General features: G+C 36.9%; 1 protein-coding gene and 2 pseudogenes across 2 annotated transcripts; 1 reads left to right on the forward strand and 2 right to left on the reverse strand.

Moving 5' to 3' along the window:
• The first annotated feature begins 1315 nt into the window (after positions 1-1315).
• LOC132132956 (ARF GTPase-activating protein GIT2-like) lies at positions 1316-9559 on the forward strand. Of its 2 annotated transcripts, XM_059545581.1 has the most exons (20): positions 1316-1519; positions 2445-2578; positions 2982-3094; positions 3180-3285; positions 3438-3524; positions 3860-3990; positions 4097-4191; positions 4282-4327; positions 4522-4573; positions 4719-4791; positions 4888-4985; positions 5078-5189; positions 5275-5417; positions 5489-5641; positions 5774-5983; positions 6179-6268; positions 7088-7170; positions 7267-7458; positions 8642-8705; positions 8833-9559. In XM_059545581.1, exons 1-20 carry the CDS (start codon positions 1465-1467, stop codon positions 9010-9012), a joined length of 2217 nt encoding a protein of 738 aa, XP_059401564.1. In that variant the 5' UTR covers positions 1316-1464; the 3' UTR covers positions 9013-9559. The 2 variants fall into 2 exon arrangements, with proteins under 2 accessions (XP_059401564.1, XP_059401565.1); XM_059545582.1 differs by lacking the exon at positions 6179-6268 and having other exon boundaries at positions 1318-1519.
• A 1461-nt stretch (positions 9560-11020) lies between these two features.
• LOC132132320 (trace amine-associated receptor 13c-like) lies at positions 11021-12038 on the reverse strand (annotated as a pseudogene).
• Positions 12039-20340: 8302 nt separating this feature from the next.
• Positions 20341-21385, reverse strand: LOC132132666 (trace amine-associated receptor 13c-like; annotated as a pseudogene).
• Positions 21386-23903: the final 2518 nt, after the last annotated feature.

Here is a 23903-nt window from a genome sequence, read left to right on the forward strand (position 1 = left end):
TTTTGAAGTCAAGCATAGGGAGGCCACAGCAATGGTACCACATTGCTCACTGTCAGGCCCTAAAAGTATTTTTTCAAGTTCTGCTGACATTATTATTTTGTACTGTAGCCTATGTACACAGACAGGATGGTTGCTTTCCTATGGCCATGACTGTTATGGTCTAGAGACAGATGGAAAATTCATTTATGATGTTTTGTTAAAGGCCATGTCAAAGCCAGGAGCAAAACACTGAGGTAAAAACACACCAGGTTTTTTTTTTCTGAAACATTGGGGGGGGGGGGGGGGGGGGGAATTTAATTACAACAGTGAGGTTTTAATTTGTAATTATTTAAACATTTCTTTAAAAAATGTATATAGCCTACACAATGATACTGCAATGTATGTATATGTTGTGTACAGTGCACATCCTACATGCGCTGGCTGACTGTAGGATGCCTGAAAACCTTTCATAAAAATTAATAAATAACTATACAATTTGTGTTGTCAAGAATGGGCGGAATGAATAAAAGTATTTAAAAGATATTTGTATTGCATTTCTTATCAATTGCTACATTTTCTGATTTTTTTTTGTATTATTTCCTCTCAACAATATTTATACATGCAATAAAGTGTATAATATCAAATGGACTAAAATAACATTTGTATTGCTTGAATTCTGTTAGTGTGTGTCTCCACCTTGTGGCTGTGGCACATATTGTACATTTTTAAAATACGTTTCAGTAGGATTAATCTGTATAAACTACTAATTTACTCCAATGCCAAAAGTGTTCAAATTTACCTGAATTAACTCTACTATTAAGATGCGAACATGGTACTCCCTTTATCCAATAATGTTTAAATGGATAATTATTTTATTGTAATTTATCTACGAAGATGACTTTCAAAGACATAGAAGGTAAATTGCAGTAACATCTCGTTTAGAGACATGCTCTACTTGGAGATCTCTAGGGCCTTTTCTTCTAAACGCCCCAATTAATCTCAGTTTTACAGGGAGAAAAATTCCTTCGAGGCTTACAAAATGACCCATATATTTGATGAACAGAACAAAGAAAGGTTGCTACAGATGATAAAATATCACTGTGTCAAACATCACTGAGGTAAGTAAATGTCAATTTGTAATTTATGAGCAGAGCAAGGCAAATCAAGTGGCCAAAAAGTTTATGTTCTCCATATTTCACCGTCAGATATTTTTAGCCAATACATATTTATTAATTATTAGTGACATTCAAACGTATAAAAAAAACAATACTTTGTTTTTCATTAAAAAAAATGAAACGCGTCGCTCGCCTTTCAGCGTCATGTTGAAGAACACCCGCCCATAACTGGCGATCTCCTCCTTTTCCAGGAAGTAAAAAAGGCGTCAAATAAGGAGAAACGAGAAACGCGTCCTCCTCACATCTGTCCCTTTCCCTAATTAATGTGTTAATCACATTAATATTTGAGATTGTCGTGTGACGCAGCTGTATGATGTCCATTAGAGCGCGAAACAGAGAGATCTGCGCGGACTGCAGCGCGCCCGGTAAGAAACAAAACAAAAATTCAAACAAACAGATGTGTTCCTGCTGGGTTTTATTCAGACAGATGTTTAGAAACGGAAATGATTTGAAATTATTCCGAAGCAAACACAGTAAAAATTACATGGATATCGGTGTCTGAATAAAAGCAGCGCGGTTAAAGAACAATCCTGATATTCCCACTGGAGAATAGAATAATGTTAATTAACGTTACCGCTAACTGATGATGTTCAGGCCCTTGTTAAAAAATAATAATCATATTTTTTACATTCAGATTAACCAATGAATTGTAGTTAGTCAATTTCTACTGAGAAATCTTTATTTTAATGAGAAGGGAAGACGTTTAAAAAATATATGGAAACCAGTTTCCATCAAAATATCTAGTTACTACTACCGTAACAGTTATTGTTATAATAAAACATACAATTTAAATAACTTGGTTATGGAACAGTTGTTACTAAAAAAGTGGGGTAAATGTACCACTTATTATTATTTAGCGTTCTGATTATTATTAGTTTTTGGAACTATTATATGCGCTTATATTTGTATAGCATTGTTTGTGATCCAACTGGTCTCATTGATCTACATATATTGAACCTATATTTTGCACTATATCTGACTGTTAAAATGCTATTTGTTGCACACCAGAGAATAATCTTTTACTTTATTGACAGCAGCACTTGAATTCTAATTATAATGTATGACCTAAAGAACATGTTGTGCTTCAATGGAAACAAGCACATCTGTCTATTTGTTCAAAAGACTCACATGTATAAAGGCAGATGTATGGCTCAAAGATTTGTAAGGGTCATTATGTGACAAAGGGAAGCAAGACTAGAAAATAATGTCAGGATCTGCCTTTTCAGGGGAATTTGTAACTGTGTTGTGCAATACTTTGTGACTCACAATGCTTTTCTTTCTCACTCTCAGATCCTCGTTGGGCCTCGATCAATCGTGGAGTTCTGATCTGTGACGAATGCTGCAGTATTCACCGAGGTCTGGGCCGCCACAGTTCTCAGGTCCGGCACTTGACCCAAACTCTGTGGCCCCCCTCACAGCTCCAGGTGAAGACCCATGCTGCATGCTCTGATGGGGAGCCGCTTAGCTTTGCATTTCCTGTGGTTGATTAAAAGGAAATGAGGCATTGAACCTCAGTTCCTCCGACAGGAGTAGAACACCGCAGTCTTATCAGCTTCCCATTCTAGCTTTGTTTGTATGCATCACACTAAAAAGATTAAATAAGTACACATCACGTCCAGCATCTTGAATTACCAGAAGAGCTAAACAAGTCATATTAAAAACATACTTCATTAGGCTAAATTCAGACCTATGGTTATTTCCATAAGACGCCACAACATCCGTCTCGAAACTTCTCGTGCGTCTGATGTTGGAGTCTCAGAAATGCCATTGCAGCATTTTATGTGTTCGCTTTCTGTCTCAAAGTGGAAGTTTGGGGTTTATTCACAGATGGTGAAGTCCCTGTACAATAATGGAGCGAATTCAATTTGGGAACACAGTCTTCTGGATCCATCTTCCATCATGAGTGGAAAACGTAAAGCCAATCCTCAGGACCGAGTCCAGTGAGTCCCATACACCGTGAAGTTTAGTACCAAGCAAATCCCTCAACATAAACATGTTCACTTTGTTGTTTATCTTCTCTCTCAGCCCCAACAAAACAGATTTCATAAAGGCTAAATATCAAATGCTGGCATTTGTTCATCGAATGCCATGTCGTGAAGACGACAGCGTTACAGCTAAAGACCTCAGCAAGGTAATATATTAATAATAATAAATAACATGAGTGGACAAGAACCTCCAAGATAAAACTGAGATTCAAACAAGGCATATCAAAGATCTACGTCTGATGTGATCTTCAAGTTCATGACACCAAATAAACCATGAATTTGCCCTTTTTTCCCCCAGCAACTTCACTCTAGCGTTCGAACCGGAAATTTGGAAACGTGTCTGAGGCTGTTGTCATTGGGAGCACAGGCCAACTTTTTCCATCCAGTAAGTTTTAAAGATATTGCTACATTTTCTTTTCTAGGGAATGTAATATTAAAACAAAATATTAAAAACAATAACTATACCAACACTGACAAAAAAAAACAACAAAAAAAACATCTCTGAATCTAGTTGATAATACCTGATTTCAGAAATCAGTTTTGACCAAATATGAAAATACTGTTTTCTGCATGACAGTGTATATAGATATCTTTGTGTCGATCTACTGCTAAGGTTGAATAATGTTTAATTGTATTACCTTTTTTTTCTATATGTAATGGAAGCTGTATTGTCCTAAACTGAATTATTCCAGTGAATGCCACATCATTTGTTTTCTTCAGGAGAAAGGAAATACTCCATTACATGTGGCCGCTAAAGCAGGCCAGCTGCTCCAGGCAGAGCTGCTCACTGTGTATGGAGCAGATCCCGGAGCACCAGACAGTTCTGGGAATACTCCTATTGACTACGCCAGGTGAGAGAGAAGCAGATCTGAGAGATCAATACAAAGAATTAATTATATGTCGCTAGAAGTTTTCGATTATGTTTAATGTTCTGTAATCTTTTATGTCCTACTATAGGCAGGCAGGACACCAGGAACTTGCAGACAGACTGGTGGAGATCCAGTATGAGCTGACCGATAGACTAGCGTTCTATCTGTGTGGAAGAAAGCCAGGTCAGTCCGCAGTATCTCCTTAAAACAGTACAACATGTACCTCAAAGATTTTAGAGCCTGAAAAGACTGTTTTTTTTTTTCTTTTTTCAGATCATAAAAATGGTCAACACTTTATAATTCCTCAGCTAGCTGACAGGTAGGATAAGCTCGCTTTTGTATCACACCTATCTCTTATCTGTTTTTGATTAAAAACTTAATTGCAGAATTTGTTTTCTTTGCTGGCTCCATATGGATAAGAAATGTGTAAGTATGGAAGTAGAACCTGCTTGTCTTACTAGACTAACTTATGATCAGATGATAACAGCTCTTTTCATTTAATTTTACATACAGCGGTCTTGACTTGTCAGAATTGGCCAAAGCAGCGAAGAAGAAGCTTCAATCAGTAAGTTGTACAGTAATTTGCTGTTTTTTTGGTAAAGTTGAACCTGAGTTTGTCTTCACACATTCAGGGTTGTTTATAAAAATATATTTATTTTTAATACCTGAGATTTGCTGTTTGTATAATAACCTTGTTGTGCTGCTCTCAGCTCAGTAATCATCAGTTTGAAGAACTAGCTATGGATGTTTATGATGAAGTTGACAGAAGAGAAACGGATGCAGGTTAGAAGTGTAATATCCTGATCTCTGTCCACTTTTCCCCTCATATCCTGATTTTATCCTAACATTTGGAATGGTGTCATTCTTTTGTGATTATAGCCTGGCTTACGACTCAGAACCACAGCACCTTGGTAACTGACACCACGGTGGTACCTTTCCTCCCTGTCAACCCTGAATATTCTTCCACTAGGAATCAGGTACATTGACAAAGATGTGTACCCACCTTCTAAAATCATGGAGTTGGTTTAATGATGTTTGAGTTTCCTTCTGTCCGGGGTTTTTGATGCAGGGACGTCAGAAGCTTGCAAGGTTTAATGCACATGAGTTTGCGACGCTGGTTGTCGATATTTTAACTGATGCCAAGCGCCGTCAACAAGGAAATTCTACTGATAATTTTAAAGGTAATGAAGGGGGTTTTGGGGTTTTTCTTTTATCATGAAATATATAATGCATAAAGCTAAACTTTGTCCCTTGGTTTCTGTCCAGACAATGTAGAGTTAATTCTGAAGGACATTGGGAACCGTCGTGGCAGTGAAAGTCCAGAGATGGATCAGCCTGATTATGACAGTGTGGCATCCGATGAGGATACTGAGCAAGAACCAACATCTGGAAAAGACGAGCGGACCAAGGTACATCAGTAGTTCCCCTGGGTGTGTAATTGTGCGTGGGACCAAATTTTAACTGTGATCTCTCCTCTCAGAGCTCAGAGTCCTCAGACTTGTCGGACAGTCTCATCACTGTGCAGGAGTTGATGGAAGTGAAAAGTGCCCTCACCGCCTCTGAAGCAAAGATCCAGCAGCTCCTCAAGGTCAACTGCCATCTTAGTGAGGAGTTGAGACTCATGCAGAGCAAGGTAAGCAGTCAGATCACACCTCAACATGATTTTAAAACTTCCATTTTTATTTTTTTGCCATCTCACCCAGCCCTACTCAACACTCCCATCTTTGCTCCAAATGCCTGACTCTGCTTGGTGCCTTCGTTTCAGCTGAACTCCCTCCAGAATGAGAACAGCACTCTGAAATGGCATACACCTAACAGTTTGGCAAGGTCGCAGGACCTCCCGCACAGGTCACCTCCACGCGGCTGTAGGGCCATGTCGATGTATGAGACCGGCTCGGGTCTGAGACAGTACCTCCCTAGAGGAGAAACCGTCTGCCCTGATACAACCCTGACTCTTCAACCACTGCCATCAAATGTAAGTACAAACCAAATCCGGAATTGGTTGTAGCAGCGCTCCTGTTTCATTATTCCCTTGGTTTTAACTCATTTAGTAACCCAGTGAATCATCACCTCAGGTATGCTTTGATAGCCCCAATTCTCTTTTTGTGCATTCATATATAAAAAAAAAAATCCCTTTGCCCACTTAAAACATAATCTGAACCCTTTTTAGATTGGGAAGGGTCCCCCGGTGACTGCCTTCTCATCCCTTCCCACGTTCCCCTCAACTCTGTCCTGGTCCTGGGATGAGATAACCCAAAGGGTGAAGTACCTGCTCAGTGAACAGGCTGTTGAAAGGGCTTCTCTTTTATCTGTCCCCCATTCACCCAGTGCATGAACCACCGATCTATCCAACCAATTGACATCTTGTTCCTCAGCTGGACTACTAACGTTAAACCGTACGCACCACGAGAGACGCCAGCTTTTAACATTACTCACAACTCTGCTTGAAAGCAGTCACTGGCTCTCAGATCCAAAACATACTCCGCGCAAGTACATGAATGCAGATGCTTCTAGCTACACAAGTTTGATGTCGTTCCTCATTTTGAAATGTATCAGAATGTAATCCGATCATTTACATTTCGGCAGATGGTTTTATACGAATCAATTTAGATTGTATTGAAGGTATACATTTGGTTAGTTCTTTTATGAACCCATGACCTTGGTTTTGTTAGTGCACTGCTTTGCTGTCTTCTTTAGTTGGTTTGAAGAGAGTCTTGTTGATAAAGTCAGATGAACTGTTAACAAGTTTATAGCTAGCTATTTGTATAATAATGCAGGGCAGATTAATAAGGCAGATGTTTGAAGGTAACTCCATCGCCCCCTTGTGTTTTGAGGGTTTGATACTGGATTGGTAATGTGAGAACACGTTTAAGTATTTACAAAATGTTGTTCAAGTATCTGCCTGTGACTGCTTGCGTGGAGTATGTTTCTGGTTTACAGCTCTGTTATGCTGATGTTTTGATTCTACACCAAAAGCATGATGTTGTGTCTTCGAGCTTTGAGTGAGCACCAGTTCTCAGTAACAGGTAGCATCCCTTGTTTCTGCAGAAAGCTCACTGTGACGCTATTCCTGTTACAGGGATCCACATTAGACGGCCAGAGCAGCATGCCAGAAAGTGACTATGACAATGCACTGAACCACATTGAGATGGACGAGTCTGGGTTTGTCTTAAACCTATTGTTATTTTAAAAACTATATATATTCAAATGCTTTTTTATTTTTTATATATACACTGAACCCTTCCACTTTCCCCACAGGTCAATGCAGAATAATTTCTCCAGGGTGAGCGGCTGGCCTGGCGATGGTACAGTGCTGCAGTCAGAAAACTCATCTGAGGCTGAGTGTGACTCGTCTCTACCGTGCACGGAGGACGTCATCAGCAAAACGGAGCTGATCACTAAAAACATCCAGGAATTACTCAGAGCTGCACAAGAGAATAAACATGAGAGGTAAGAAAATTAGGCCTTTGTGTGGTTACAGCATGGGTGGGTTTACTGGCATAAAATGGGTGAAAGGACCCAGTCTCCAGTTGGAAACTCCAATGGTATTAGCTCCAGGGACACAGTGTCTCCTTTATATGGTAAGCAAGTAATGGGATTGTGTCAACACAGCTGGGATATAACAACACATGACCAAGATGGAAGGATGCACATGTAAATTAACAAATGGCACATGCTTTGTTTCTTTTTTGGTGAGTTTACAGCATGCAGTATGTTCAGTATTCACATAAGTATCAGAAACATTTTTTTGGATCCAATATATATAAAATAATATAATATAATATAATATATATATATATATATATATATATATATATATATATATATATATATATATATATATATATATATATATACTGAACACTGCTTGATTTGTTCTGGTTTTCAGTCTCCGGTCAGTGCAGATCATTATGCATTCATGGGAGAACAATACGATAGGTTAGCATTACACTAACCCAGATCTGCACTTCAGCTCTCCTTTCACAGTGTAAAAAAAAGCCACTGTGTGGTTGCTTTGGTGTTCTGGGTGGTTTTTAGATTAGATGCATACTTGATTCACACTCAGTTCAGCCTTAAATAAAGAAAATTATCTAAGCATCCATCATATTTAGAATTACAAGTTTATATCAAGGGTAAGAAAAGCCATTTTTAATCATTAGTTGTTCTTAGAGGTAAAAACCACCCAGAACACCAAAGCAACCACAGTGGGGGGTTTTTTTACGCAGTGAAAGGAGAGCTGAAGTCATGGCCTAGTGGTTAGAGAGTTTGACTGCTAACCCTAAGGTTGTGGGTTTGAGTCATGGGCCGGCAATACCACGACTGAGGTGCCCTTGAGCAAGGCAACGAACCCCAACTGCTCCCCGGGGAACGCAGCATAAATGGCTGCCCACTGCTCCGGGTGTGTGTGTGTTCACTGCTGTGTGTGTGCACTTTGGAAGGGTTAAAAGCAGAGCACGAATTCTGAGTATGGGTCACCATACTTGGCTGTTATGTCACTTCACTTCATATTTGTTTCTACTTCTCCTAAATAATAAAAAAGTAATAATATTTTAAAATAATATTTTAAAATGGTAATATTTGAGTCAGAATTAAAAGTGACCCTTTTTATCAATATAATATTTCTTTGTCGAAGCTTCGTCCCGTGTTCAGAGAGAATTCTCGTAGCAGTGACAGAAATGGCTACGGTATTCCCTAAGGTAAGCCTTGAGCCAAAAAGTATACTTTGTCTTAATGAAGAATATATATATTTATATCATTGTCTAATGTTTTTGCATCCAAAGCAAGCACTAAATGGTTATTAATTATATTTATGAATAATTACAGAGGCCATCCTCTGAGACTGTTCGTGGGTCCTTGCGCCTCTTGACCTCCAGTGCCAGCCGTCTGCAGGGCGAATGTCAAAAGGCCACATCACATGACTCCCAGCAGGTTATTCAGTGTGCCTACGACATTGCCAAGGCGGCTAAACAGCTAGTTACTGCGACTACCAAAGACAGTAACTGAGTTACAGTACAAGTTAGCCCCTTCCCTGTTTAATGTTTCACCATGTATTTTTATTTGCTGTCATATTATCCAGTATTATTGATGATCAACACAGCACAATTTGGTTTGTATTACTGCAAATAATGAATTGTTTTTTAAGTTTATGCATACATACACTAACATACCTTTTGGGGCACTAAGCCTTGATAATCAATGCCCTTATTTCTTTATGGTACCATTTTTAAATGTAAACTAATATTTGTTTTGCTTCCTATGGTGCTAATTAACTAATTTGTTATGTTTGTTTTTGTTTCTGTTTGTGGTAAAACAGAACAAGGCCTTTACTCATTTAATACCTGCACATTTCACATATACCACATACAAAGTTTAAGTGAGTCTAAACCGGAAATCATAAATGGCTGTTATTGCTGAAATTCAGCTGGTGAATTAAGTGTTTCTTTGTCTTGAAAACCAGCTTTCTCAAAATGTGACAGTGACGTAGATGTCGGGACACACAATGCCTCATTTCTTGTGCAATAAATAACTTAAGCCTCGCTGCAAAATCCTACCTTACCTGTCCTGGTGTTACATTTGTATTAAGTATTCAGATTGTATAGTCTTATTATGGAGCGCTTTAGTATTTGAGCTGTTATATCTCACTCGTGTGTGTGTGTGTGTGTGTGTTATACCCCTAAATATATAGCCACTCACAAATACAGACATGTTCTGTTGCTCCTTATTTTAAAATGTCATGTTTGTAGTTTTTCCCTAGAATGTAATTTTTTTTTTTTTCATTCATATGTTCCTCATCACTATCTAATCCAAATGTATCCCATTTTAGTTTATGTGCTCTTTGCAGTTTAATCCTAGGTGTGTGTGTGTGTGTGTGAAGGTTTTCATTCGTCCAGGTCATCAGAGAATGAGAGTTTATTCATAGACAACTGCAAAACGAAGTCCTGTTGCTATGAATTCAGCCCGGCTGATGTGTTAGGGATGCTCTTGTGTTAGTTTCCATGTCCAAAGAATGTGTTCATGTGTTGCCTTGTCTGAAATAATACAAATAACACAAAAAATTGCCTAACGGCCACCAGCTAATGTGTTAGTGATTCCGGTATTATGTGGTATCGCTTTGTATTATTAAGTACATGTATTATATTTATATATAACTTATATATGTAAGCTGCTAGTTGTCAGTCATGTATGCAACTAATCTGGTGCAAGTTTGTCCTATTTCCTGCTCTTAATATCTGCCGGATGTGTACAGATGCTCTTACCAGCTCAGTTAAGGTCCCGTTGGCCTTCAGATGGGATATGCATCACACAGTTGATGCTGCTTCAATAAAAGTATTGTTACTCAATATAATAAATTTGATCTGTATTCAAGCTAAAACGTGTCATTTTTAAATCATGTCCTTTCTTATTTGCCTTAAATAATTGTACCTTATACTTTACTGTTGTATGACATCCAAACTTAAGCTGCTCTGTCTGAATGCAAGCTGAAACTACAAGGTTTAAAGTCGGTTGAAATGTTTTCACTTAAGCATTTTTTTTTATAACATTTTAGTTATATATATATAATGACGTAAATATATATTTATATATTGTGTGTGTTTGGTTGAAAATCTGTAAATATTTCCAGGAAGAGTATTTATAATGCTGGAATGATTTCCTAAGGTGGCTTCACTAAACTCACTAAGGTCTTTAGACAGTCAGTGCCTCTTCACACCCAACTGGAAGCCAATAGTATTAATGCTGTGTATTATGCATACGCGGTCAGAAATAAAGAACCCCTTTAGATGCTTGGTAGTGTTTGAGTTTCTTTAATAGTGTACACATTCACATGGCCACAAATAGAACACAACAGTGCTAGCGTTTCAATCGCATATGCTGCTAAGAATAGATGTGTGCATCTGTAAAATATCTTTTGTTGTGTTTTAAAAACTCAGTGACTGCTGCTCAGTTTGCCCAAGTTCAAGTCAGACAGTTTAATTTACTCCACAGAACAAAATCCCACAACAATTATTATCTATTATAAACTCTCATTATAATCTGTAAAAATGTCAATGAGAGAGGATGCTGTCTTTAAGATTTTAAGAGTTAAGATGTGTTTAACTGACACTTTAAACCAACGATAAAATAAAGCATAGACCAGAGGATTCAGGCCTGAGTTAATATACACAATCCATATTAGAAATCTTACTATTTTGAAAGAAATTACTGTATTCACTGTTAGAGACATGATATAGTACGGAATATAGAAAAGCAGATAAACACTCACAATGATTCCTAATGTCAGGGCAGCTTTACTCTCAGATTTCCTCCTCGCTGAACCCTCCTTTATACATTTACCACTCTTCATCAGAGAGTTTATAACTTTCACTTGCTGATGTACAACATAAAATATCTTCAGATAAAAAATTATAATCACAGTACAAGGAAGCAGGAAAGACAAGAACAGATCAGTCATACTCCAGGCAGAGTTAGTCATTAAGGGACACTCTCCATAACACCCATGTGTTCTGCTTGATGGATCAAAATATCCGTTATCTGTTATGAATGAAATATTGTATGCTGAAGACCACATCCAACAGATACATATGATAATCAAAGTTTTATTTGTAGTTATTTTTTGTTGGTACAGTAAAGGGTGACACAGTGCCGCATAACGATCAACAGCAATTAAAATTAAATTACTAAGAGATGCTGAGAAAAGCACTGCAATAAATATTAAATAAAGTCCACAGAAAGTATCTCCAAAGTACCAACACATCTCAATAAGCCTCAGGGCCTCTAAGGGCATCACAAGTCCAACAAGCATGTCGGCCACAGCCAGAGAGAGAATGATCAGGTTGGTTGGAGTTTGAAGCTTCTTGAAGTGAGAGATGGAGATGATCACCAGCAGGTTCAGAAACACAGTCCACACTGACAGCAATGAAAAAAACATACATGATATTGTATTCATGACTGGAGTGTTTTCCCTTGATACATGATGAGTTGATGGCAGGAAAGCAGTATTGAGTCTCATGATCCTCTGTTTCATAGGCCATGAGTGAGCCTCTTCCTGTTAGGAGTTTGTTCTGCTCTCCTTAGTGTCCTTTCATTTATAGTGTCTGGATCAGACTGACCAACCCATCTACCGCCCACTCTAATGCTGCATAATGACATTTAATTATCTATTGAATGTATTAATTTCAAAAGGATGAAAACACAGTGCAAACAGTGAGTGAGTATGACATATGAGTGCTCTTACATATTGATATTCACATCAAAGCTGTAACTGTATCATGTATTTAGAAACTCAGAAGACAGAGGTGAACCCAATTCCAAACTAAGGAAATAGGGAAATATTGATTTGGTAGATACAATATATAGAATGGAATATAGCAAAGCTGATAAACTGTGACAATGATTCCTAATGTCACACATATAGAAGGTGATCTTACAATCGCTACATACATCCAAAGGTCATTGCTGGAGGAGAGCTTCCCTCCCTCCAGGACATCTACCCCCAGCTGTAAAATAAATCATAGATAAGAGGATTGACTCCTGCATTAGCATGCAAGAAATGCAAGAAACGTCATTGTTGAAGAAAATATTTCTTTACCAGTAGTGACAGCTCTTATATACAATATATAGAATGGAATATAGCAAAGCTGATAAACTGTGACAATGATTCCTAAAGTCACACATATAGAAGGTGATCTTACAATCGCTACATACATCCAAAGGTCATTGCTGGAGGAGAGCTTTCCTCCCTCCAGGACATCTACCCCAGGCGGAGTATAAGGAAAGTCCGGAGGATCATCAGTGATTCCAGCCACCCCTTCCACAGACTGCTCTCTCTGCTGCCCTCAGGAAGACGTCTCCGTAGCATCCGATCCCGCACTAGCCGACTAAGGGATAGCCTTTGCCCTCAGGCTATCAGACTGATGAACAGTAAGAACTTATACACACTACATCATACTCCCACAATATGGTATGCCACACACTGCACTTTAACTTCAACAGTTCAACACTGGACTATACATACACACTGCATTAATACCATAACCTACACGTTACCGCTGGATACCATCCAATGCACATCCATGACATTTCTGTATCCAGTTCACGTACACTCTGTTGCACCTTAGCATGTTTTTATGCTTATACATGTTTACATAATGTAGAACGTGTACATTCTGTGTATAGTGTATAATGTGTAGTGCTAACTGTGTGTATATACATATTGTGTATAATGTGTATTGTTAACTGTATGTATAATAGTACACTGTGTGTACTGACTATATGTATGTGCATATTGCACATTTTCACCTGTTGTCTGTATGTTGTCAAGTCTGTATGGTTATATGTTAATTGTTTCTGCAATTTCTGGAGCAATCTTAAAAGACTTTCAGTCAACAAGGCACATGTGCTGTGACTTGACTTGATATAAACATGGACGTAGTGTCCGTGACGTCATCCGTGTGCAGAGCAGGCCGTCGCCATAAGACAGATTACGAAACTGAGTGACTCAGTTTCTGTTGACATGTTCATAAGATTTAATAGATCCTAACAAATAAGAGACACTCCTGAATTAATAATTAGTTCTAAGTGTGGAACTGCAATTATAACGGGAAAGATCTGAATATGGTTATGCTGTAAATTAAAATCTGATTAGAGCCTGGTCACTCGTTTCTTTTTTCATAATAATAATAATAATAATATTAAAGGAGAAATGAGTATCATGTAACGTAAAATACAATGGGTTTTCCAAATGGCAGTGTGGGTAGGCCTCTCTCGAGGCCCGTTGTTCAGTTTGTTTACTTTTAGTGATGTCAGAAAACATCAATGATGTGTCAACTCTGAGGACCAATTATAATTGTTATGATTTTATTTCTGCATGTATTTTTGCTTCCTCCACGGAACTGTTCATTAAAGGTGTGAAATACTGTAAAGACACAAACACACACACACACACTCACTTACTGCACTGATGCAACAGTGCTTCAGACACTACGATCAAAATATACGCTGACATAATCATATGTTTATTATAAACAAGCAACAGACAGTGTTGTCAAGTTATGATATTTATAAACAGTGTGTGCGTCTGGACCATATATACTAACACCAAACACACTGAAAGTACATGAAACACATATAGGCCTACAAACTGACTATCAACATGTTAAAAACATGTCAACATCTCCATGGCTTAGTCATGGAGAATACTGATTATTTATGCCATAAAAGCATAAATGTAGTTCGTTAATTTCAGTGTAATCATCTTTACAATATAACAAATTATAACTTTTTTTCTGTTAATCTGCCTTTGGAAAGTATATCTCTGAGATCCAGTGTTTTCACATCTTTTTAACTGAGACAAATAACTGTACATTAGTGTGTGCTTTAGCATTTGCAAAAAAAAAACATCTAAAATAAATCCCCATCTCTCTACAAAAGTCATGAATAATCAGTAAAAATGTCCATAAGAGAGGATGTCTCAAAAATTTTAATAGTTAAAACCAAGCTTTTAAACCAGCTGTAAAATAAATCATAGATAAGAGGATTGACTCCTGCATTAGCATGCAAGAAATGCAAGAAACGTCATTGTTGAAGAAAATATTTCTTTACCAGTAGTGACAGCTCTTATATACAATATATAGAATGGAATATAGCAAAGCTGATAAACTGTGACAATGATTCCTAATGTCAGAGCAACTTTACTCCCAGATTTCCTCCTCGCTGAACCCTCCTTTACACATTTACCACTCTTCATCAGAGAGTTTATAGTTTTCATTTGCTGATGTACAATGTAAAATATCCTCAAATATAAAGCTATGATCATGGTGCAAGGGATTAGGAAAAATATGAATATATCCATGATCCTTAATGGATATGGAATGTTTAAATAGCATCCTCCGTAGCACACACCGGCCTATGCAGTGTCAAAATATCGGTAATTTATTGTAAAGGCAAAATTGCTACTGAAGCAAGTAAACCAACAGATACAGATGCCCATTAAAGTTTTGGTCAATTTTGGTCAAAGTTTTTGTAATTTTCTGTGGGTACAGTAAAGGGTGACACACAGCCACATAACGATCAACAGCAATTAAAACTAAATTACTGAGAGACACAGAAAGCAGCAGTACGCTGAAGACTACAAAAAGTCCACAAAAAGTGTGTCCAAAGTACCAAAATGTCTCAATCAGATTTATGGCCTCTATGGGTATCACAATAAGTCCAATAAGCATATCGGAAACAGCCAGAGAGAGAATAATCAGATTAGTTGGAGTGTGAAGCTTCATGAAATGAGAGATGGAGATGATCACCAGCAAGTTCAGAAAAACAGTCCATATTGACAACAATAATATCAACACATACATGATATTGTATTCATGACTGGAGCATTTTCCTTGATACATGATGAGTTGATGAGTACATGATGGCAGGAAAGCAGTATTGAATCTCATGATCCTCTGTCTAACAGGCCATGAGTGAGTCTCCTACTTTTAGGAGTTTGTTCTGCTCTTCTTAATGTCCTTTCATTTGTATATTCATGATGTCATTCATATTTGTATATACATGATGTATATTCACACTAATAGAGTAGATGTAAGAATGAAGTCCAAAAACACTGATTTATCAGCCAGTAAAGCATAAAAAATAAAATACTTTGAGCATTGTTAATCCCTGAGTCCCATCTCAAGAAGCAGGTTTAAGTATTAACTACCCAGTTAAGAGAATTAGAGTTCGATCCAGCCATTTTTTTCAGTGTCATGAAGGTAGATTAGTTTAATTTGGTGTTCCTAACCATCTTAACTAATTCTACATCTCTGGCCAATCAATACGTGTGTTTACATGGACGCCTTTTGCTTCCGTCGGATTGAATTCATTCTGATTGACGAATCAGAACGTAGTGTTTACATGAACGCTGAATAAAGTGACCGGGTTGATGTGCGTGTTTACATGTCACAAGCTTCTGATCGGATTTACTCTTTTGACATGCGCACACTGCATGGATATACAGAGTTTCCTGTTGCTGTTGCATACTGTTTTAAAAAGCACACGTGATATTTATCTACTTCGGGTTCTTCTAGCCCTATTACGATCGGAATAGTAGTGTCCATGTAAACGCAGCTAATGACTGGGTATATCACTGTTTAAAACACATAAAAAGTTAAGGATGTCTACCCAATGGATAATGTGAGCAATAATAATTAAAGGGAGAATAAAAAAAGTGCTGCTCATGCTTGTCCATATTATGGTAGTGAATGTAGAACACCTTAAAGCTTTATAAAGTTGCATTGGTATCTTAAATTGTATGTTTTATTAAGTTCTATTAAATTGTATGTTAAATTGTACTAACTGTAATTTCTTCAACTTGCTTCATGAAGCAGGCCTCTGTACTGCTGTATTACAGATTTACTGCAGCCAATAGCCACTGACTGTGCAGTGAATGAAAGTGATTTAACTGTGCCACAGTCACTGACATACACTCATGTGAAGTCATGGATGTTGTTGGTGCATCAGTGGCCATGAATACAATACCTATAAACCAAATCAGATATGTATCAACTGACAAGCTGTTCATCGATAGTGGTTGATATTTGTCCTATTATACATGTTAATGGAGAATGGCTGATCATGCTTAAAATCAGAATGTGTATTGTAGAATGCATATATTCACAGACACACACTCTTAACCCTCTGGAGTCGATCCCCGCGTATACGCGTTAAGAGATATTTTCTCCTGATAACCCCGAAAAGAACTTAAATTACACTTTCAGTTTTGATCGTACAGATAAAAGCAATACATCAATCAAATCTGTAAAGGGTCTATTTTTATTTGAATACAGACATAATAACAACAAAACTTTGTGCATTTATAAAATAAAGATAACAGACAAGGTGTGCTGTCTGCAGCCTTGGTCTGCGGTGATCTTCATTTACAAATGCGTCATTAAAATGAACTGTAACTCTGTGAATACTCAACGAAGAGACCTGAGAGAAAAATTTATAGAAAGCTAAATGTCTTTTTTTTTAACTAAACAAATGCTACCAAAACAAATGTCTGTTTTTTCACGTTTCCCTTCATTATATCTAATGCGACCACGCCCCCGCGCTGAACGCGCTATTGAGATTATGTTTCACATGAAGCTCACGGCTTGTAATGCCCATATAGAAAACAAAGCAGCGAGACTGTTCAAATTTTATTTATTTTACTGCTTCGCGATGAGAGGAATAAGACATAATTCACCCCAAGAAGATGTGCTGAGGATTACCTCAGGATTTGAGTTATTGGGGGAAGTTGTGGCCCAGTGGTTAGAGGGTCAGACTTGAAACCCAATGGTTGCAGGTTCGAGCGTCAAGTCTGGCAGGGATTGATGGTGGGGAGAGAGAATGTCCAGTGCTCCAATAAGTTTTGCCTGGAGAGTCACTGATCTGATTTTGTCCTTTGTGTCCCCTTGTAATCAGATAACTTTGTATTTGAGGATTTTCTTTGTTGTACATCAGCAAGTGAAAGGGGCAGTTGTGGCCTAGTGGTTATATGATTACAAGGAGACACAAAGGACAAAATCAGATCATTGTCTCTCCAGGCAAAACTTATTGGAGCACTTCTACTCCAGAGGTATAATACATTTTCACCTTCACCATTGTCTTGAATTCGTAAAAATGTGTTATCTTTTACAGCATTTATTAATTTAGATTTATATTAATTCATAATTACTGTATATACCGATGATTTTTAACATTTTTCATGATTATTAATATACAATAATACAAAATAGACATTATTATATGTAATATATCAATCTTATTAAATTAATAAATTCTGTAAAACTATTTTACAATAATTCATGATACCCAAGGCAAAAATGTTAATGAATGCATGTAAATTAACCTTATTGTAAATTGCTTTTCATTTTAGAGAAAACTGCCAGAAAATGAGAAACAGCATTTCATAACATCTATTTAATCTGAAGTGACCTGCATATTAAAGGATAATACTGATTAATAAAATAATAGATTGATATTAATTCAGTAATTCAACAATTAAATGTAAATAAATGGCTTTGCAAAACACTAAAAACACTTTAGGTATCTCACAGGGTCTCATGGGTGTAAATGTCTCTCTCTCTCTCTCTCTCTCTCTCTCTCTCTCTCTCACACACACACACACACACACACACACACACACACACACACACACAGATGCAAAGTCCTTTTGTTTTGTTTTATCAAGAAATGGATTATAGTTTACCCTGAAGCCCTGCTATGGATGTCATGGTTTGCTATTTATGAAATGTGCACCTGAGGGTGCTGTTAACACCTGTGCTACATGCAGAGATGATCCTCATGTGCATCAATCATTCATTAAAGGTGCAAAACACACACAACACACTGATGCTACAGCTGCTGTTTCTACTGCAGAGTCAGAGATTTAAGAATTATTTAACCTCTTAAGACCCTGCGGCCTAATATGAGCACATTCTATTTTTATGTACTTCTCTGAGACGTTACATACCACAGTTTTAAATCTGTTTGTTATGTACAGAGCACATTCAGGGCTTTCAGAGATACCAAATGATTGGATGTTTCACCATGACCACTCCCTCTCCTTGGTCTTCAAAAATGTCTGAAATGAATTTAATGACACTATTATGTAAATATAATAACATTAATAGTTTTAATTAACATAATAATAATATGTAATTATCATTTAAATCTCTAATTTTTTAATTGTGTGTTATAAATCAACATTTCAGGAAAATATTATAGGATTTCAAATCAGATTGTGAAACAGGACATTGATTTCATACATGTTCTCATATGAGGACACCGGGAATAAAAGCATGTTTATTAGACATTTTGGGAGACGCAACAAATTAACAGGGAATTATATTTCAATATTCTATGAAATATGATATATCATTCTGAAAATCTTGTCAATTATTACTCCCATTATTACACTTCTTTTTTCATTACATGTTGCCCCAAAATCCCATTAATATGCAAATTTGATTTAGTTTATAGATACATCGTATGTAATGAGAAACCCTGTTTAGGGCCATTTTACACAAATTTTGCAGAAAGAAAAAGGGTAGTCAAGTCAAGTCACCTTTATTTATATAGCGCTTTAAACAAAATACATTGCGTCAAAGCAACTGAACAACATTCATTAAGAGAACAGTGTGTCAATAATGCAAAATGATAGTTAAAGGCAGTTCATCATTGAATTCAGTGATGTCATCTCTGTTCAGTTAAATAGTGTCTGTGCATTTATTTGCAATCAAGTCAACGATATCGCTGTTGATGAAGTGACCCCAACTAAGCAAGCCAGAGGCGACAGCAGCAAGGAATCGAAACTCCATCGGTGACAGAATGGAGAAAAAAACCTTGGGAGAAACCAGGCTCAGTTGGGGGGCCAGTTCTCCTCTGACCAGACGAAACCAGTAGTTCAATTCCAGGCTGCAGCAAAGTCCGATTGTGCAGAAGAATCATCTGTTTCCTGTGGTCTTGTCCTGGTGGTCATCTGAGACAAGGTCTTTACAGGGGATCTGTATCTGGGGCTCTAGTTGTCCTGGTCTCCGCTGTCTTTCAGGGCAATAGAGGTCCTTTCTAGGTGCTGATCCACCATCTGGTCTGGATACGTATTGGATCCGGCTGACTTTAGTGACCCTCTGATCTCGATACAGACTGGATCTGGTGGCTACGGTGACCTCGGAATAAGATAGAAACAGACAAATATTAGCGTAGATGCCATTCATTAAAGTACATAGGGTGTTATGGGAAGTGTTCCCGGTTCCGGTTTACCTAATTAATGAAGCCTAAAATATTGGGTATATTGAATCATTCCATTATAAAATAGTTGAGAATTATCTATATACAAAGTTTGTAAAAAAAAAAAAAAAAAAAAAAATCTCCTAATCTCCCAATTTTAGATGAAAATTTCAGATGGCATTTAGAGGTTTTTGCATCTGAACTCTTCATATATATATATATATATATATATATATATATATATATATATATATATATATATATATATATATATATATATATATATATATATATATATTTCATTAAATGGAAGGTTTGTGATTTAATTTTCCTAAGCTAATGCAACACAACTGAACATTTTGTCACTTAAACTTACTGTGTGAAAATAAGTTTGCTTAATTGTTCAATTCTGACAAAACCTGCATTTGAACAGAGTATTATTATAAAGCAATGATACTCAATGAAACAAACTACATAATATTAAAATGCATGTAGTATAAATTATAACTATTACGATTGTTTACTTTTATGACTTTATGACAATTGCAGTTTTTGTGAAATTTTTCTAAGAATGATGTTTAATTACAATTGATGTTCTGTAAAAATATTGACCAGAGAGGATGCTGCCTGAAATATTTTCAGAGTTAAGATGAGTTTAACTGTCTTTTTAAACCAGGGATAAAATAAAGCATAGACCATAGGATTCAGACCTGAGTTCATATACAAGACCCACATCAAAACATTTATGATTGTTGAAGAAACTGCTAATATGGAACAGATATAGTACGGAATCCAACAAAGCAGATAAACTGTGACAATGATTCCTAATGTCAGAGCAGCTTTGCTCTCAGATTTCCTTCTCACTGAAACTTCATTTATGCATTTGCCACCTTTCATCAGGGTGTTTATAACTTTCACTTGCTGATGTACTACATAGAAAATTCTCAAATATAAAGATATGATCAGGATACAAGGAAAAATAAAACACATGATCAGATCAGTAACTCTCCAAGCAAAAACAATCATAACTGAACACTTCCATATCACGTTTGTTTTGCGCAGACTGTTATTAATTACAAAGGCAGTGCTGTAAGTTGAGGAGCAAACCCAGCTCAAACAGATGCTTATTAATGTTTTAGTGAAGGTTATTTTCTGTGGGTACTGTAAAGGGTGACAAACAGCCACATAAAGATCAACAGCTAAACTAAATTACAAAGAGATGCCGAGAGAAGCATTACAATAAATATTAAATAGACTCCACAAAAAGTGTCTCCAAAGTACCAGCACATCTCAATCAGATTTATGGCTTCATTGGGCATCAGAAGTCCAATAAGCATGTCGGCCACAGCTAGAGAGAGAATGATCAGGTTGGTTGGAGTGTGAAGCTTCTTGAAGTGAGAGATGGAGATGATCACAAGCAGGTTCAGGAACACAGTCCATGCTGAAAGAAATGAAAAAAAAAAAACACATATAAAACATTGTATTCAAGTCTTGAGCATTTTCCCTTGATACATGATGAGTTGATGGCAGGAAAGCCATATTGAATCTCATGATCTTCTGTCTCGTAGGCCATGTGTGAGTCTTCTCCTGTTAGGAGTTTGTTCTGCTCTTTTTAATGTCCTTTCATTTATACAGTGTCTGGATCAGACTGACCAACCCATCTAACGCCCACAATGATGCTGACCAGTGACATAATTTTCTTCCAGTAGTTTCAACCTTGGCAGTCAAATAGCCAATATTAAGAGGCAAAACTTAAAGACATAAAACTGAATACCTGTGATTTAACATGATGTATAGGTGTTTTGATTTATATTATTTTCCTCCAACACTTTCAACCTTGATGTGACTTATGTGATCTTTAGACACCTTATTTAATACCTATACCAGTGGTTTCAACCTGTAGGCCGCACGCAGATTTGTATTCGTCACATACACAAATATACAGATCACATATAACCAGCAGTGAAATGTGAGTCGGGTCCGCTCCATGGAAAGTGCAATTATGAAAGAATGAAGTAAAAGTAAACAATAAAATATAAGAATTATATATATACAACCCGAATTCCGGAAAAGTTGGGACGTTTTTTAAATTTTAATAAAATGAAAACTAAAGGAATTTCAAATCACATGAGTCAATATTTTATTCACAATAGAACATAGATAACGTAGCAAATGTTTAAACTGAGAAATTTTACACTTTTATCCACTTAATTAGCTCATTTAAAATTTAATGCCTGCTACAGGTCTCAAAAAAGTTGGCACGGGGGCAACAAATGGCTAAAAAATCTACAGTGCATAACATCATCAAAAGATTCAGAGAAACTGGAGAAATCTCTGTGCGTAAGGGACAAGGCCGGAGACCTTTATTGGATGCCCGTAGTCTTCGGGCTCTCAGACGACACTGCATCACTCATCGGCATGATTGTGTCAATGACATTACTAAATGGGCCCAGGAATACTTTCAGAAACCACTGTCGGTAAACACAATCCGCCGTGCCATCAGCAGATGCCAACTAAAGCTCTATCATGCAAAAAGGAAGCCATATGTGAACATGGTCCAGAAGCGCCGTCGTGTCCTGTGGGCCAAGGTTTATTTAAAATGGACTATTTCAAAGTGGAATAGTGTTTTATGGTCAGACGAGTCCAAATTTGACATTCTTGTTGGAAATCACGGACGCCGTGTCCTCCGGGCTAAAGAGGAGGGAGACCTTCCAGCATGTTATCAGCGTTCAGTTCAAAAGCCAGCATCTCTGATGGTATGGGGGTGCATAAGTGCATACGGTATGGGCAGCTTGCATGTTTTGGAAGGCTCTGTGAATGCTGAAAGGTATATAAAGGTTTTAGAGCAACATATGCTTCCCTCCAAACAACGTCTATTTCAGGGAAGGCCTTGTTTATTTCAGCAGGACAATGCAAAACCACATACTGCAGCTATAACAACAGCATGGCTTCGTCGTAGAAGAGTCCGGGTGCTAACCTGGCCTGCCTGCAGTCCAGATCTTTCACCTATAGAGAACATTTGGCGCATCATTAAACGAAAAATACGTCAAAGACGACCACGAACTCTTCAGCAGCTGGAAATCTATATAAGGCAAGAATGGGACCAAATTCCAACAGCAAAACTCCAGCAACTCATAGCCTCAATGCCCAGACGTCTTCAAACTGTTTTGAAAAGAAAAGGAGATGCTACACCATGGTAAACATGCCCCGTCCCAACTATTTTGAGACCTGTAGCAGAAATCAAAATTGAAATGAGCTCATTTTGTGCATAAAATTGTAAACTTTCTCAGTTTAAACATTTGCTATGTTATCTATGTTCTATTGTGAATAAAATATTGGCTCATGTGATTTGAAAGTTTTTTAGTTTTCATTTTATTAAAATTTAAAAAACGTCCCAACTTTTCCGGAATTCGGGTTGTATATATATATATAATTCTTATATTTTTATATATATATATATATATATATATATATATATATATATATATATATATATATATATATATATATATATATATATATATATATATATAAATTATACTGTAGAATTGATTATAAAATGGAAAATAATGTGCATGAAAGTACACTGTATTCTTAAAAATTAAGTTACCCAGGGATGTACAAGAGGCAATGTGTATGTGTGCATTATACTGTAGTCTTAAATATTAACCCATTTGTGCCCACATCTTTCTGAATGGTTTCATGCATATAGTCATGTTAATAGTGTCCTATGTTTACATGTTCTGCATTTATTTCCCACAGGTTTTAGTTTATTTTCTTAAAAATAAACTAAATATTCGAATGTCATATGCTGCTGGCATTGATCCAGACGTGGACTGATAAGTGAAGCTTATGTTTCTTTCTGATGAATCAATGAGACATGTGAGTAAAATAGTCATATAGTGTGTGTTTCAGCTAGATAAAGCACTGTTTCACACACTTATGTGGTATATGTGTAACGTTATGTGTGTGCATAGGTGTGCATGCATGTTTGTGCGTATGAACGTGCATGCACATCTCTCTGTGCTTATAGGTCACACGGGCATGTGCATATGTTTATCTGTATGTTTATGTGTTTGAATGTGTCCATGTGTATATCTTTGTTTGTGTGTGTGAATGTGTATATATGTATGTGTGTAAAGGTG

This window comes from Carassius carassius, chromosome 49 (assembly GCF_963082965.1).
Source record: "Carassius carassius chromosome 49, fCarCar2.1, whole genome shotgun sequence".
NCBI lineage: Eukaryota > Metazoa > Chordata > Actinopteri > Cypriniformes > Cyprinidae > Carassius > Carassius carassius.